Below are 14,605 nucleotides of genomic sequence, written 5' to 3' on the forward strand. Positions count from 1 at the left end.
TTGCCATCATTTAGGACTGTATGCAGGTACTTTACAAACATAAAATTATAGCTTTACAAAAATCCGAGTTAGTACTTACATCTGAATACCCTAATTTTACATACTTAAAGTCCTTAATTAAAAACAAAAAAACAGCAACAACTCGATTGCAAGTTGACAAATAGGACAAAATTCCTTGCCAAAAAATAGTTATTAGAAGCTAATAAATAGTTACAGAATATATTTTATACTGCTTTTTAAAATAACTTTTTGTTAAAAGTAATAAAAGGCATAAAATAGGAGCTGTTATTTATGTTGTAATGGTGAACACTGGGTTAGGGTTGCTATTTTAATGGCATTTATTCTGTACAGTGTATCTATGTGGTCTGACATTCATTTCTCTTCCTCATTCCTGTTATTTAGAATTTCTTAAAGACAATGCCATTTCTTTAACTATTCAGTGAACATCCAGAAGCAAACGTACAGTGCAGGAAGATAATCTTTATTACATTTTAACTAGAAACAGAGCAGATAGCAAGTTCACGAGGTATTTCTGATTATTATTCTTTTAAAATCAGGCTTCAGTAACAATAATCAAAAGCAAGCCTTAACTGCACAGATGTATTTTGGTCACTATTATAATCTTCAAGGCACAAAAGCCAGCAGCGTAAACTAACATAAAGGTAATGACTAATAAATTTTGACGTGCCCAAAATGTAGATCACTGCATTAAACTCTATCCTTGTATTTTCTTCATCTTCTTCTTACACACTGAACAATTATTGTTACTCAGCAAAATATCAAACATGCACATAGTATTCCTAGAAGAATACTATCTTAATATTGTCAACACTAAGCTTTTCTTTCCCCCCAGAATTCAATGAATCATGGTTCCACTCCCTATATGTATTAGTGGTAATATGCAAAATTGATTTTGTTTTCAAGGTTAAATAGCAAATTGACTTCGCATTTGGTGGCCAGCTGTGTACCCTAATTTTTCATCTTTTATTTTCTTAATAAATTTCACTATATTTCATAAGCCCTGAGATATTCCATAACCTGCTAATGATTGTATACGTTTAATTTACACTTTACTCCACTCAATTTGAACCTCACATAATAAGTATTCAAAATTATTTACAGATGATTGTAACTAAAGCAATGACAAAATTTACTACTTGTATATTATACTGCTAATAAGGCCTTTAACTAAGAGTTGCATATTTTATGCATTTTTTTGCTTGTTAGGAGCAATTCTTAAAATTACATCTATAATTCTGTCAGCAATAAGTGCTTTTCGTTTGCTTACTTCTACCTGGATAACCAGATTCACTTTTTTCCTCTCTTGTAAAACAACTCTTTTTTTTTCCTTCCCAAACATAAATGTTGGTTGTCCAACTGAATAGGTACCAAAAGAAACTTAGAATTTGAACAGCATATTGATAACTATAATTAGCAGAGAAAGAGCTCATAACAGACATTCAGTAAATGTTTGTAACACATGGAATGAATGAACTGTAAGGCAGCTGTTAGAGTCATATACTTTTCATCATACACTGTAACTAATTTTGTTTACCTAGGAAATTCAGGTTACATGATTTAATCCGCCCTCAAATGTAAATAAGAATTTGAAATTTAAAAAGCTGATTTAAGGGAATTCCCTGGCGGTCCAGTGGTTAGGACTCCACACTTTCACTGCCGAGGGCGCGAGTTTAATCCCTGGTCAGGGAACTAAGAACCCACAAGCTGCGTGGCACAGCCAAAAAAAAAAAAAAAAAAGAATGGAATTACTTTCCACTAAATCATATGTACAACTAAGAAGGAGAAATAAAAAACTAAGAAGTGTTAACTAATTATTATCATTTTCTCCACATTTATCCTTACAGTATTTTTGTTCATATATTTATCCCTGTTAACTTTTCTAGCTGAAAGAGAATTTAATTATCTGAATGGTTTTCCCCATCTCCTTAGGTACATATTATTAGTGAAAAGCCGGTATAAATAAATATAAGATTGTATTTTCATGTCATGCCATATTTCTGCATTTGTTTTTTGCTAATGTTGAGGTTTTCCTATTTAAATGATGCTGTATGGAATATGAGATAATCTGCCTACTTCCTATGAGATTGCTTGCTTGCACTATTCAGTTTTTGTTGATAGTTTTGAAGCATATTGCACACTTGTCATCTAGCACACGAATAAGTAACTGTTACTCTTTTTAGAAAGGATACAGTGACAAATTCTTGTTAATGGTTTTGGCCGAACATTTTTAGCCTGTTACAGGACAATAGCAATGGCAAAGACATTGACAATACAGTTCATGGTTCGGTTTTCCCATCTTACAGTACAGGTTCCTGAAAACACACAACAAAAGGACTTTGAAATACCAGCAAAACATCAGAATTACCAGGAAATATATATATATATATACACACATTTTTCATAGGTTTTAATATCATATTTCCTGCAATCTGTTAAATCTTCATATTTCCTATTTGTCTGATGGCATACTTGTCACTAGGTACAAAGCAATTCTGTTGATAAAGTCTTGTGGGAATTTAATTAGAGATAAATAAGGATTCGATAACAAGTACACTATTTGACTTTGCTAGAAGTTGGATTTTGTTTGAATCAGCTTAAAGTCTCTTACCATCAGATGTGGTGTCCCAAAAACACGAGCTGGCTGTGTGAAAGCCATATGCACTCCTCTGGACCACCGCACAGGTCACTAAAAATAAAGTTGCACAGTAAGAACACTTACAAACGAAGGAAAACATGTCTAAGTGTTTGAGTTCGGAGCTCTAAAAGCTATAAAAATAACAGAAGACAAAGCATTCAGCGAATGGATTGAAAAAAATGTCTCTCATCTTGATTATTTACCAGCATGATTCTGACCCCACTGGGTCCAGTCTGTTTGCTGCCCAGCGCCATAACCAATGGTGACTGTACTGCAGGAAAAATCTGGTAGAAATTATGTGCCTTGTCCCATGGGCATAATTCAGACACAAAAACAAAGAAAATATTCCACTTTACAAGTAGTGTGGCACTTCACAGTCCTACACGTAAGGAGGCGTAGCGCTAACAAAAGGAAGACAGTAGGGCTGAGGGAATTTCACTGAAGATAACCGACGCAAATGTAAAAGATGATGCTACCAAGACAAGTAGATGGTTGGCAGGAGCGCACACTGCTTTTGAGTTGTGAAAGATCTCCATCTTTTAGGTATTTTCACAGATTATTTTTGTGATGAATAAGTCAGAAGTCCTTCACCCCCTATTAGTATCAAACTTGCGTGTCTATCATTCATTTACATTCTGTAAATTCAGAGAAAAACCACAGGAACAAAGGTGAGTAAACTAGTGAGGAAGGACACCGATACTTACCAATATACTTATAAGCTTTTCCCAACTTAACCAGATGTGCTAAGGATTGTTCCACTATGCTTGCGGTCCATTGGTTGATGTTGTTATGATTATAATCTTCACCTCCCAAGACTCCATCTATACACTAAAAGGGCAGAGGACAATTAAACAAAGTATACACATATCACAGCAAAAAATTTATTCAAAACATAAAATACACTTATAACCTAATAAAACATCTTACAAGATATGCATCTGTTAAGTATTTATTATGCATCATCTCTAACTGTTGTAGAATTTTCAAAGCATTTCCGCATGCATTATCTCACTCTATGAGATATTACAGGCCATATAAAGATAAATGTGACGTGGCCTCTGCTGTAAAGAACTTAACAGTCTAGCAGAGAAGCTAATAAAAGAACTCTATAATACAAGGAAGACTAATCAAGGGTGGTAAGTCATGTCATAAAAGGATTATGGGGGGGTGGAGATTTTAAAAGGGTGATATCAATTGGTTAAAGAATGGCTTTGAAACAGCTCGGATTTGAACTAGGTTTCAGATGCTAGAAATAAAGGATGAGACCAATTAAAAAATATATTTCTCATGTACAATAATTATATCCTATTTCATATTATGTAACTGCTTAGCTATCAAACAACAAGCACACCTGCCACTAAAAGTAAATCATCAACAGACGCTAGTTTTTAGGCACTCTAGAAAGAGAAAGTTAGTTTTCCACGGTGTTTACTTGCATCCACTTCTGATACTTGATTAAGAGCACCGGTTTAGTATTACAGTCTTAGGTTTTAAGGTCACCTCAGCCACCCCTGTGTGACCTTCTACAAGTGACTTAATCTCTTGAAACCCCTATTTTCCTAATCTTTAAAGTAGGGATAACAGCCTCATCAAGTTGTTGTGAGGAGGGGGGTGAGATAAGGAAAGCCATGTGCTCAAACACACTGACTGCCACAGAGTAAACACATAAGTAATGACAGATATTATTACATCATTATAATTATTGCTGCTGTTATTTTATTCTTTCCAGTTTTATTGAGATATAATTGACATACAACATTGTGTCAGTTTAAGGTGTACAGTGTGATGATTTGACACGTTATACTGTGAAATGATTGCCACAATAAGGTTAGTTAACACATTCACTTCCTCACATACTTACCTTTTGTTTGTGTGTGTGTGTGTGTGTGTGTGTGTGTGTATTGAGAACATTTAAGATCTACTTTCAGCAACCTTCAAGTATACAATACAGTACTGTTAACTATAATTACCATGGTGTATATTAGATCCTCAGAACTTACTCATCTTATAACTATAAGTTTGTACCCTTTGACCGACATTTTCCCCACCCCACGGCAACCACCATTCTACTCTGTTTCTATGAGTTTGGATTTTTTTAGATTCCACGTATTAGTCCGATCATACAGTATTTGTCTTTCTCTGACTTATTTTGCTGCTATTATTTTTTTATTCAAGTGATAGAGCCTGGAGAATAAAGCACTCATTCAATTCATTTATAGAATCCAGCTTAGTAAGACAGACGCACGTGTGCAGCTTTCATTTACTACAACTGGCCTATAGTAGAGACACTAATTAATATGGAATCTTAAGCTGGATAGTATAAACTCTTCACTAATTATAAAAGCAAAAAGAGAAATTAAATTTAGAGTGGTTGAAGAAAGTAACAACGTGGCTCAAATTACTCTCCTAGAATGTAACATGAAGAGTTAGGAGGGTCAGTGGCTCAAGGGTCGCAAGGACAAATATTTAATCCTGACTTTACCATTCCCAAGCTGATGGCCTTTGGGAAACCTCTTCCTCTCCCTAGACTGCTGTACCTTAATGGGAAACTACAAGCCCTTGTTTACTTTCAGGTTATCTAATAGGACCGCTTCAAGTTCTGCTCCAAACAACAGAAATATCAGGGGCCTGTGGATGCCACTGTAAATAGCCCTGCTAATTACTATTAATTAACACTTAGCCTTCTTCATTACCACTTAACCAGGAGGCCCACTAGATAATGAGGTCCTTAACCTGCTCTGTATTCCCAGGGCCAAACTCAGAACTCGGGCATGGAGCAGGCACTCAATACATGTTTGTTGTTGAAGTAATACTGGCTTTGATATATTCTCTGGGCATCCTGAATCAAATATACTTTAGATTAAGCTCCAAGTTAATTCCATTTGTAACTCACTTTTTATATGAAAATTTGTGGGCAAATTCTATTACTGACAATAAATAAAGCATATGCATATCACCAATAAGTGAGTGGCTCTAAGACTTCAGCAGGAAATATATATTAGCATAGGGGCTCAGAGGAAGGACTCTAAGAAAATAAGGAGATCAGCAAAAGATAAGAAAAACAGAAATGCCTGCTGAAACTGTATAATCATCGGGGAAGTGCTGAAATGTTTTCAAATAGCGCTCGCTCTCTCTCTCTCTCTCTCTCTCTCCCTCCCTCCCTCCCTCCCTCCCTCCCTCTCTCCCTCTCTCCCTCTCTCCCTCTCCCCCCTCCCCCTCTCACCTTTGGAATGCCTCAATGGCAAAGACAGTTGGCTCATGGGAAGAGAGGGGGAGGGAAGAGGATACACAGGTACCTGAAAGCCAGCTGTGGCAAACCTGAGATGTCTTTCGAGTCTCATATTTTATATGAAAATTTCAAATGAAGCTTGCTTTTGACTCCATAGTGTATCAGTTTGTTTTCATTTGAAAATGGTGTTAAATTATTTATATTACTTAACTCCCTCTTGCAAGTATGGAAGTAAAATTGATGCTCTAAAATGCACCCAGTGGGGACTTCCCTGGTGGTCCAGCGGTTGAGAATCCATCTTGCAATGCAGGCGACACCGGTTCGATCCCTGGTCGGGGAACTAAGATCCCACATGCCGCGGGGCAACTAAGCCCGCGCGCCGCAATGAAAGATCCCACGTGCCGCAACTAAGACCCTACGCAGCCTAAATAAATAAATAATTTTTTTTAAATAAAAAAAATGCACCCAGTGGCTTCTAGGACCTCCTAGCCACCACTCAATATGGGTATCTCATTTTAAGAAGCATGGTTCTTTTAACTGAACAAACCATCAAAGTAACCCATGCACGTGGGTTTAAAAAGCCAACAGAACAGAAGAGCTTACAATGAAAAATAAGAATCCCCTCCCCACCCTTTCCCATCCCCAGCCCCCTTCCACAGAAGAAACACTTTTAGGGTACAACTGTTTTTTTATCTCTTAAGGGTCACTCACATATCTAAATAATGTTTATATCACTATTTCTTGATTTATGAATTATAGACAACATCCCTAGAGCTCCTGCTATGACAGATGAAAATTTAGTTCCCTAGGACCACCTGCCACCTCCTGCCCCCCCTCCCCACGTCCCTCAATATAATGAGTTTGCTATTTTTACTTCAATATATTTACAGTATTAGGAGCATGTTTCTTTTCTACTCCGGATGTTTCCTTTCACGCAGAGGATTTTTTCCTTATCATCCCTGGCCTCTCGTCCCACCTGTTATTATTCCTCCCCATGGAGGTGGAGTGAGTTACTGGTTGGTACCCTTCTCATCTGGGAGAGCCAATCTCCCAAATGCCTTGGACTTGGCTATTGGGTTTCTCCTTCCCTCTTCACCCAGACCAACGAAAGGCACCAGCCTGGTTGAGTGTTTCTCTCTGCTGACTCTAAGTTTCCCTTGGATGCCTCTTCCAAGGTCTGAACTGAACCGGTAGGGAGTTAGCAAAACAAGCTCCAATCTCCAACTCAGTTTTTATCAATAATAAAGGTGATATTTGCTTCTCTTTCTACTAACTCTTTGGTCTTTTCATATGGTTCGTAATGTGGGTAAAGAAGAAGGTACTATTTAAAAGATTCCTCCAATACCCCAGCATCCTTTGCTTCATGTTCCATCCACCAAGGCCAGTCTCTCTTGACTTTCCACTTTGAGGCTGTTATCACTCCTGCCCTCCCATGACCTCCATCCCTTCTTCCACCCCCGCCATTGCCCTCATTTGTGCTTTTGCATTGTCAAGGTATCGAAAACATTTGCATTTTGTTTTAATAATGATATATTCCTGGCTACAAAGTTCTAATATATGATTTTGAACTATTAAAATATGGCGGGATTTTCAGGTGCCTATCCAGCTCTCTCAGACCTCAGGTTGATCCTAGTTTTACAAGGCCAGCCCTGGGTGAGTTCCGGGTGAGCTCATGCCCTAAGCATTCAGGCAGGTAAGGCATCGTCTCAGGACTGAGACGGTGCTCAGTGCCCAGAGGGCAAGCCAATCCAGCCAAGCCTAAAGGTAGTTGGGGCCTGCTGCTAGGACACAGGCCGCAACAGCCATGCCCACAATACAAGCCTACCTTCCGGGCCAGCTTATTTTTTTCTAGGATTTGGCACAGTTAAAAATGACTCAGGACTATTAAAAGTGTTCATAAATACCTTACCCACAGTTAGTCTGTATGTGATACCACTAGAATAATTAAAGTTCCTCTGCCAACACTAAGTCCCAAAGAGAACTTCTTGTCTATTTGCCTAACATGAGGACCAGATATTATATTTCAAATATTTTTCTGAAGAATTTGATTTACCGTCATATCAGTGTCTAAAAGATATTAAAAGATATTAAGTGATTACTTTTCCAATCTTTGTGTGTGTGTGTGCGCGGCCGTGCCATGTGGCATGCAGGATCTTAGTTCCCCGACCAGGGATCAAACCTGTGCCCCCTGCATTGGGAGTGCAGAGTCTTAACCACTGGAAGTCCCTATTTTTCCAGTTATATTGGGCTAAAAAAAAGCATACAATAACCAAAGCAGATATTACTAGGGTCTTTTATTTACTTGAGATATATATATATATATGTATATATATATATACACATATATATATATGTACACACACATATATATGTATGTATATACTATAATTATATGTTTATTATACTATACATATAACTTACCTGTATACTCTTAGGGCATTAACATTTAAAATAATATTTGGCCCCACTGGGATAAAAGTTCTTTTATTCAAAAGACAGAGAATCAGTTTTAGAAAACAGCAAACCAGTTTTCTAGATCAATATTTAAATATCCCTTTCAGGGTAAGCCCCAAGATGCCTGACAGCATCCAACACAACAAACATAGAAGCACCCCTATAAAGAATTAGTGAATAAATATGAAAAATCTTGCTTTAATACTAAGGTTTCTAACTTTGTGCCGAAAGTCAAAACACAGTTTTTTAAAATTTCAACCAATGCATCAATCTTCAAGATGAACAAGATATGTAACTCACCTCTTTAACGATATTGTGGGCTTCCTCAGCATTGAAGCCGACCTAAAGATGGAAAACAAAAGATAAAGTTGTTTTCAACACAGACTTCCTTTTCCTGGTAGCTATGATGCTACACAGAATAACCTAGGCTGGCCTAGACAGGTTTTAGTGACAGGAGACCACAGTGAAAAGGGGCATTAAGTCTACTGAGGCTACTAATCCCACCTTGATCATCTTGAAAATTGCAAAATGCTTTCCCCACCTACGTCCATGGAGATTTTGATTGATTAGTTCTGAGGCAGAGCCTGGGCAACTATGTTTTTTTTTTTTTTTTTTTTTTTTTTTTTTGCGGTACTCGGGCCTCTCACTGCTGTGGCCTCTCCCGTTGCGGAGCACAGGCTCCGGACGCGCAGGCTCAGCGGCCATGGCTCACGGGCCCAGCCGCTCCGCGGCATGTGGGATCTTCCCGGACCAGGGAACAAACCCGCGTCCCCTGCATTGGCAGGCGGACTCTCAACCACTGCGCCACCAGGGAAGCCCGCAACTATGTTTTTTTAAAAAGTGCTTTACTCATATAACACTACTATATATAAAACAGATAATCAACAGGGACCTACTGTATAGCACAGGGAATTCTACTCAATACTCTGTAATAACCTACATGGGACAAGAATCTGAAAAAGAATAGATACTTGTATATGTATAACTGAATCACTTTGCTGTACACCTGAAACTAACACAACACTGTAAATCAACTATACTCCAATATAAAATTTAAAAATTTTAAATAGATATGGACAGCACAAGAAAAAAGAAGTGCTTTACTGGTGATTTTGATGAACACCAGAGATTGAGGATCATTGGATTGTAAAGCTCAGGAAATAGGAGGTGGGTATAAGGATGTGTTATCAGTACACAGGAAATAGTTGCAGCTAAGTGAGAATGAGGGGGAGTGAGAAAAGAATGCTGAATAGATAAGTTTCAAGTTTGTTTTTAACTTATGCTTGGCAAAAATGTGGCTTTTCTGAGTTAAAGGTTATGAAAATACTTGATCATTCCAAATTAATGTCACTTTATAACATATAAATAATATGTTAGACCTATAATCTATATAGACCTATAATATAACAGGTCTGGCAACTTAGTCTTTCCTGTGGAGTGGCTTGATACAATCTTGAGTTAAAAGCAACCATTAATGACAAGGAAATGTCCTAGAGTCAAGAACTAGGCTACCTGATAAGATTGCAATCTAAACCAAAGCACTTCAGGTAGTACATGATTTGTTTCCATAGAGACGTTTTTAGGTGCTCTATGACATCAGCATGTTTGTAAATCCCACTATACAAGAAAACAGTTCAAAAACCAAGTAAATTCTGAAAATAAGTATCATCTTGAGTACAGATTTAAAATATTTTCAACTCATTTAATTACACCAGATAATTCCCCAACAACAAAGGAATAAAAATACCCTAAATAATCAGAAATATCACGAAAACAGGTGTCACAACTGCCCCTATTAAAATGGTCATTTTACCTTCAAATAAGGTCCTTATCTATTTTCAGAAGTGGTCTACAAATTAAATGGGATGTCCATTCCACTTCAATTTGGAAGGTCACCCGATAATCAGGTTGTACTGGGTGGCCATGGTAACACATGTAATTTTATTTCTTTTTAAATATAGGTATTTAGGGGGTACTGCAGTACAGAACCTCTTAGGAGTCAGCAGACTAGTGCTTCTTGAGGGTGAAATTGGTTGTGCTTCAATTTCTAAAATAAGAACACTTTACCACTAACCTTGAAGTGTGTATGCCACCTGCAGCATAGAAGTAATGAATTTAAATGTGGTCTTAGCTTCTGCAGAAGCCCACATCCTAAAGATGAATGGTCCAGAAGCCCCTTTCAGGGGTCTAATGATACACCATTTTATGCTGCACCTCCACCACGTGCCTGCCTACTTTTATTTCACCGCACCATTCACCTGTGGCTACCACTGGACAGAAGATGTCTTTGTTTATACTGCCCTGTCACAGGTTATCCTGGGATCCAACAGGCCTCATCCTCATCGTGGTTAAAGTGAAGCCAGAGTTGTAGTTGTGTAGTCAGAGGTCTGGGTTCAAATGGAGCATCTGTCATTCCTGGCAGTTCTAACTTTGGGCAAGTCACTTAGCCGCCATGAAAGTCAGAGTCCCCCATCAGTAACAGGAAGATGACAGATGACATCACGGGATTCTGGTGAGGTTTCGGGAAGCCTGAGTCAGTAAGCAAGGGCTCCTTAATCCATAAGGCGCCTCCTTCCAAACCACCCAGACGAGAGTGCCCGGGAGCGGGACCGGCTCTGCCACCAGGGCCTCGCTTGGCGGGGATGCGGCACCTGCTTTGGGGACTCCAAGGGGCGGAGGAAGCAGCCGGGAAGACCGGTTCCCGAGGCCCGCCCTGCAGACCGGCGGCTCCCTCCACCCCATCCCTACCCCACGCACCCCGAGTCAGGCCTTCCACCCCTCGGCCCCGACCCCACTGCCAGCCCCCTGGGCTCCCAGCAGCCCCTGCCACCCCGACTCTCAGCGCACCCTCAGGGCCTCGGGGTGGGGAGCCGAGGATGGGCGGGGCGGATCCCGGGCCCCGAGGAGAGGATCCGGGCTCGGAGGACGCCGCACCCCAACTCTCGTGGCCGCCGGGTGCCGGGAGACCACCCGGCCAAGACTAAGCGCCGAGGCGGACGGGGGTCGCTCGCGGGCGGTGAAGGGGCGGTACCTCGTCGCAGGGGCGATGGTACTCCTCCATCGTGGCGCCAGCTCTCCTAGGGGGCTGAGGGATGGGCAGGTCTAGCTACGCGGCCGCGTACTGGCCCCGGGGAGGCCCTGCCCCCCGGTTATGACCCGGGGCGTTCCCCACGCAGGCCCCGCCTTTGCGTCACAGTGTTACCACCTTCCCGGCACCCCCGCCTCCCGGACTCCCATCCCACCCTCCCGCAGGATTCCTGCGACTGGAAGTGTCTCTCTGTTACCTCCAACCTTTCTGGAAACCAGGGTTGGGTGTTAAAGAGCTGGGATTTGTGCCGGTGTGGATCAGATGGGGTGACCTAGTGTCAGTCCGTCTAAACTCTGCAGTATTTATGAGTGCCCACTGCCATGGTTATTTGCACATATTCGTGCATCATCATCCAGCAAATAAGTGTAGTGAATGCAATGGTGAGCAAGCTGCTTTGATTTGTCTTCTTACTAGCTATGTCACTTGGAAAAATTAACCTCCCACAGCCTCAGTTTTCTCCTATGAAAACAAAATTACACCTATTTCATGGCTGGTTGTGAGGATCAAATGAGATGCTGTATGTACTACAACTCCTGAAGCAGATGCTCTTACACCCCTCCTCCTCCATGACTATGTAAAAAAACCCAAAAAACAAAAGAACTTTAATTTGTAGGAGAGGAGGTACAAATATACTAAATCAAATTATAAATATTAGCAGAACAATAGTTACTTTTATTTAAAAATTACGAAGTTTCAGATAATCCTAAGGATTTTCTCATTTAAATACGTGAGAACCCAGCAGGTTTGGTTCTGTTACCATCATCCCATCTTTCAAGATGAAACTGAGGTACAGAGAGTTTAAGTAATTTGCCAAAGATCATATATCCAGTAAGTAGTAGAAGAAGGATTTAACCTTAAGGAGGCTGATAGCAGCTAGCAGCACCCAAGTTCTTAATCACTGTATTAGTTTCCTATTGCTGTTGTAACAAATTATCATAAATTTAGTGGCTTAAAGCAGCACAAATTTATTGTTTTACAGTACTAGAGGTCAGAAATCTAAAATGAGTCTGCAGGACTACGTTCCCTTTGGAGGCTCGAGAAGAGAATCCATTTCCTTGCCTTTTCCAGTTTCTAGAAGCTGCCTACCTTTCAATGGCACAAGTGTCAAACAGTTTGGGGACCATGCTTTAAAACCACCATAGCTTTATTAGTTAGTATCCTGGTTGCAAGTAACAGAAGATTCAAGTACGATGAGCTGAAATACTAAGGACATTTGTTTTCTGGCATAGCCAGAAATACAGAGGTAGAGATGTTCTACGTTGGTTCAGTTGCTCAACAACTTTTTGGAGTCTCTGTGCTTTCCTTCTTTCCATTCTACTGTCCTCAGCATATCAGCAATATTTAGTCATGGCCACACGTGGCTGCAGCAGTTCTGGTATCACAAGGAATGAAGGTATCACATCCAATGAAGAAAATGGACATTGACTTGGGTTGATCAATTTATTTTAGGAAGGCAAGTCTTTACTTGAAATCCCGTGGAGTCTTCTCCTGAGGTCCCTCCCATTTGCCAACATTCAGTCATGTGACTCCTCCCTTGGCAAAACCTATGGGAAAACACATGTTTGGTATTTTCACCTTCTATGGTGAAAAGTGAGTGCTACTGGAAAGGAAAAAGGGATGTGAAATAATTGTTGTTAGGAAAGTCCTTACCAACTATTTTCATGCTGTGGTCCATATATAAAAGATAGTAATAGTTGCATGATACATTGGGGTGAACTAGAGGGGCTTTGGGGTATTTTTATGGTGTTTGATTAAAAAATATTTTCTTTAAGTTATATAATTGTAAGGAAAAAATAAAATGAAAAAGGTGTTAAAAATTTAATTTGTAAAAACTTCCAAATGAAATCTTTCAAATATTTTAATGAGACCCTCAATCTTGCTTTCATGAATAATATTTTATATCTGGATTTATGCTTAAAATAGCTATATGCAATTTCTGTTTGAGAGATTTTAATAATTATTTTTCCTCCAAATCTTAATAGATTCTATTGTTGAGAAGTGTTCTTCATAGAAGTAACTGATAAAACATTTAGACACATTTTATAAACCATTCAAATTATATTTAAAGGCTTCTGTAATGGTGGTCTAAGTAATTAGAAGTAACCCTTTCACTGCCAATTAGGAAGGTTGTGCAAAATATAATAAGCATTTGCTCAAAGGAATTGGAGTTTTGATAATATGGGGAAGAATTATGCATCTAAGACCTGGAGAAGCATGCAACCTAGAAGCACGAGCAAAGCATTTGGGACAAATATTTTCCCCCTGTGGGGGTAGAAGATGCAAAGCCTTTTGCTTATGAGCCAAGAGGTAAAATAATCAGATTCCATGCCCTGCCAAGGAGGAGATCTTTGGTAACAATCATATTTTGGGTTGAGAATCCAAGGATTACACCCTAGGAAAAGGTGTCAAACAATAAAACTTGATCTTGCAGGCACTGAAGCTCAGTTTTAAATCACTTCAATTCCTGAAATTGAATTAAGGTGATGTGGCATTGCTAATGCCTCTAGCCAACTTCCAGAAGCAAATGTAAATTCTTTCTGAAGGAAGAAAACATCATCCTAGGCCTCAAATTAGATACATAATTGTTCACGTATATCATCGGATGCACAATAAAATATAACTAGGCACATACAGAGACAAAACAACATTATCCTAAATCAACAGACAATGGGAACAACTCAACAAGGGATCTAGATGGTAGAATTATCAGAATAGGCCTTAAAATGTATGTGTTTAATGTATTTGAGATAATATTAAGAATTTCCTCAAAGAACTGGAAAGTATGAAAAATACCCAAATGGAATTTCTAGAAGTGCGAAACACAATAACCAAGATTGAAAATTTAAAGGATGGGTTCTATAGTAGTTTAGACAAAGCTGAAGACTTAATTAGTGAAATTTTAAAAACAGGTCACCAGAAAATATTCAGAATGGGGCATAAATGAATATAAAATACGTAAGAAATCATAGAGGCAAAAGGAACACCATGAGAATGTTTAACGCATATAATTGGAGTTCCCAAAGGAGATGAGAAGGAATGGACAGAAGCAATATTTGATTAAATAATAGCTGAAAATCTTCCAAAAGTGATTGAAGAACTTATTAATCAGATCTTCTAGAGGAAGCAGAGGAACACTCAAAATATAATAATTCAGTAAGGATTTATTTACACTGATGTG

General features: G+C 39.1%; 1 protein-coding gene across 1 annotated transcript; it reads right to left on the minus strand.

The window, feature by feature from the left end:
- Nucleotides 1-460: 460 nt before the first annotated feature.
- On the minus strand, nucleotides 461-11,475 carry DYNLT3 (dynein light chain Tctex-type 3). Its single transcript, XM_082609727.1, has 5 exons — nucleotides 11,371-11,475; nucleotides 8,640-8,681; nucleotides 3,361-3,484; nucleotides 2,630-2,707; nucleotides 461-2,333 (listed from the first exon to the last, which is right to left on the minus strand). Exons 1-5 carry the CDS (start codon nucleotides 11,398-11,400, stop codon nucleotides 2,257-2,259), a joined length of 351 nt encoding a protein of 116 aa, XP_082465853.1. The 5' UTR covers nucleotides 11,401-11,475; the 3' UTR covers nucleotides 461-2,256.
- Nucleotides 11,476-14,605: the final 3,130 nt, after the last annotated feature.

This window comes from Mesoplodon mirus (assembly GCF_964341445.2).
Source record: "Mesoplodon mirus genome assembly, chromosome: X".
Classification (NCBI taxonomy): Eukaryota; Metazoa; Chordata; class Mammalia; order Artiodactyla; family Ziphiidae; genus Mesoplodon; species Mesoplodon mirus.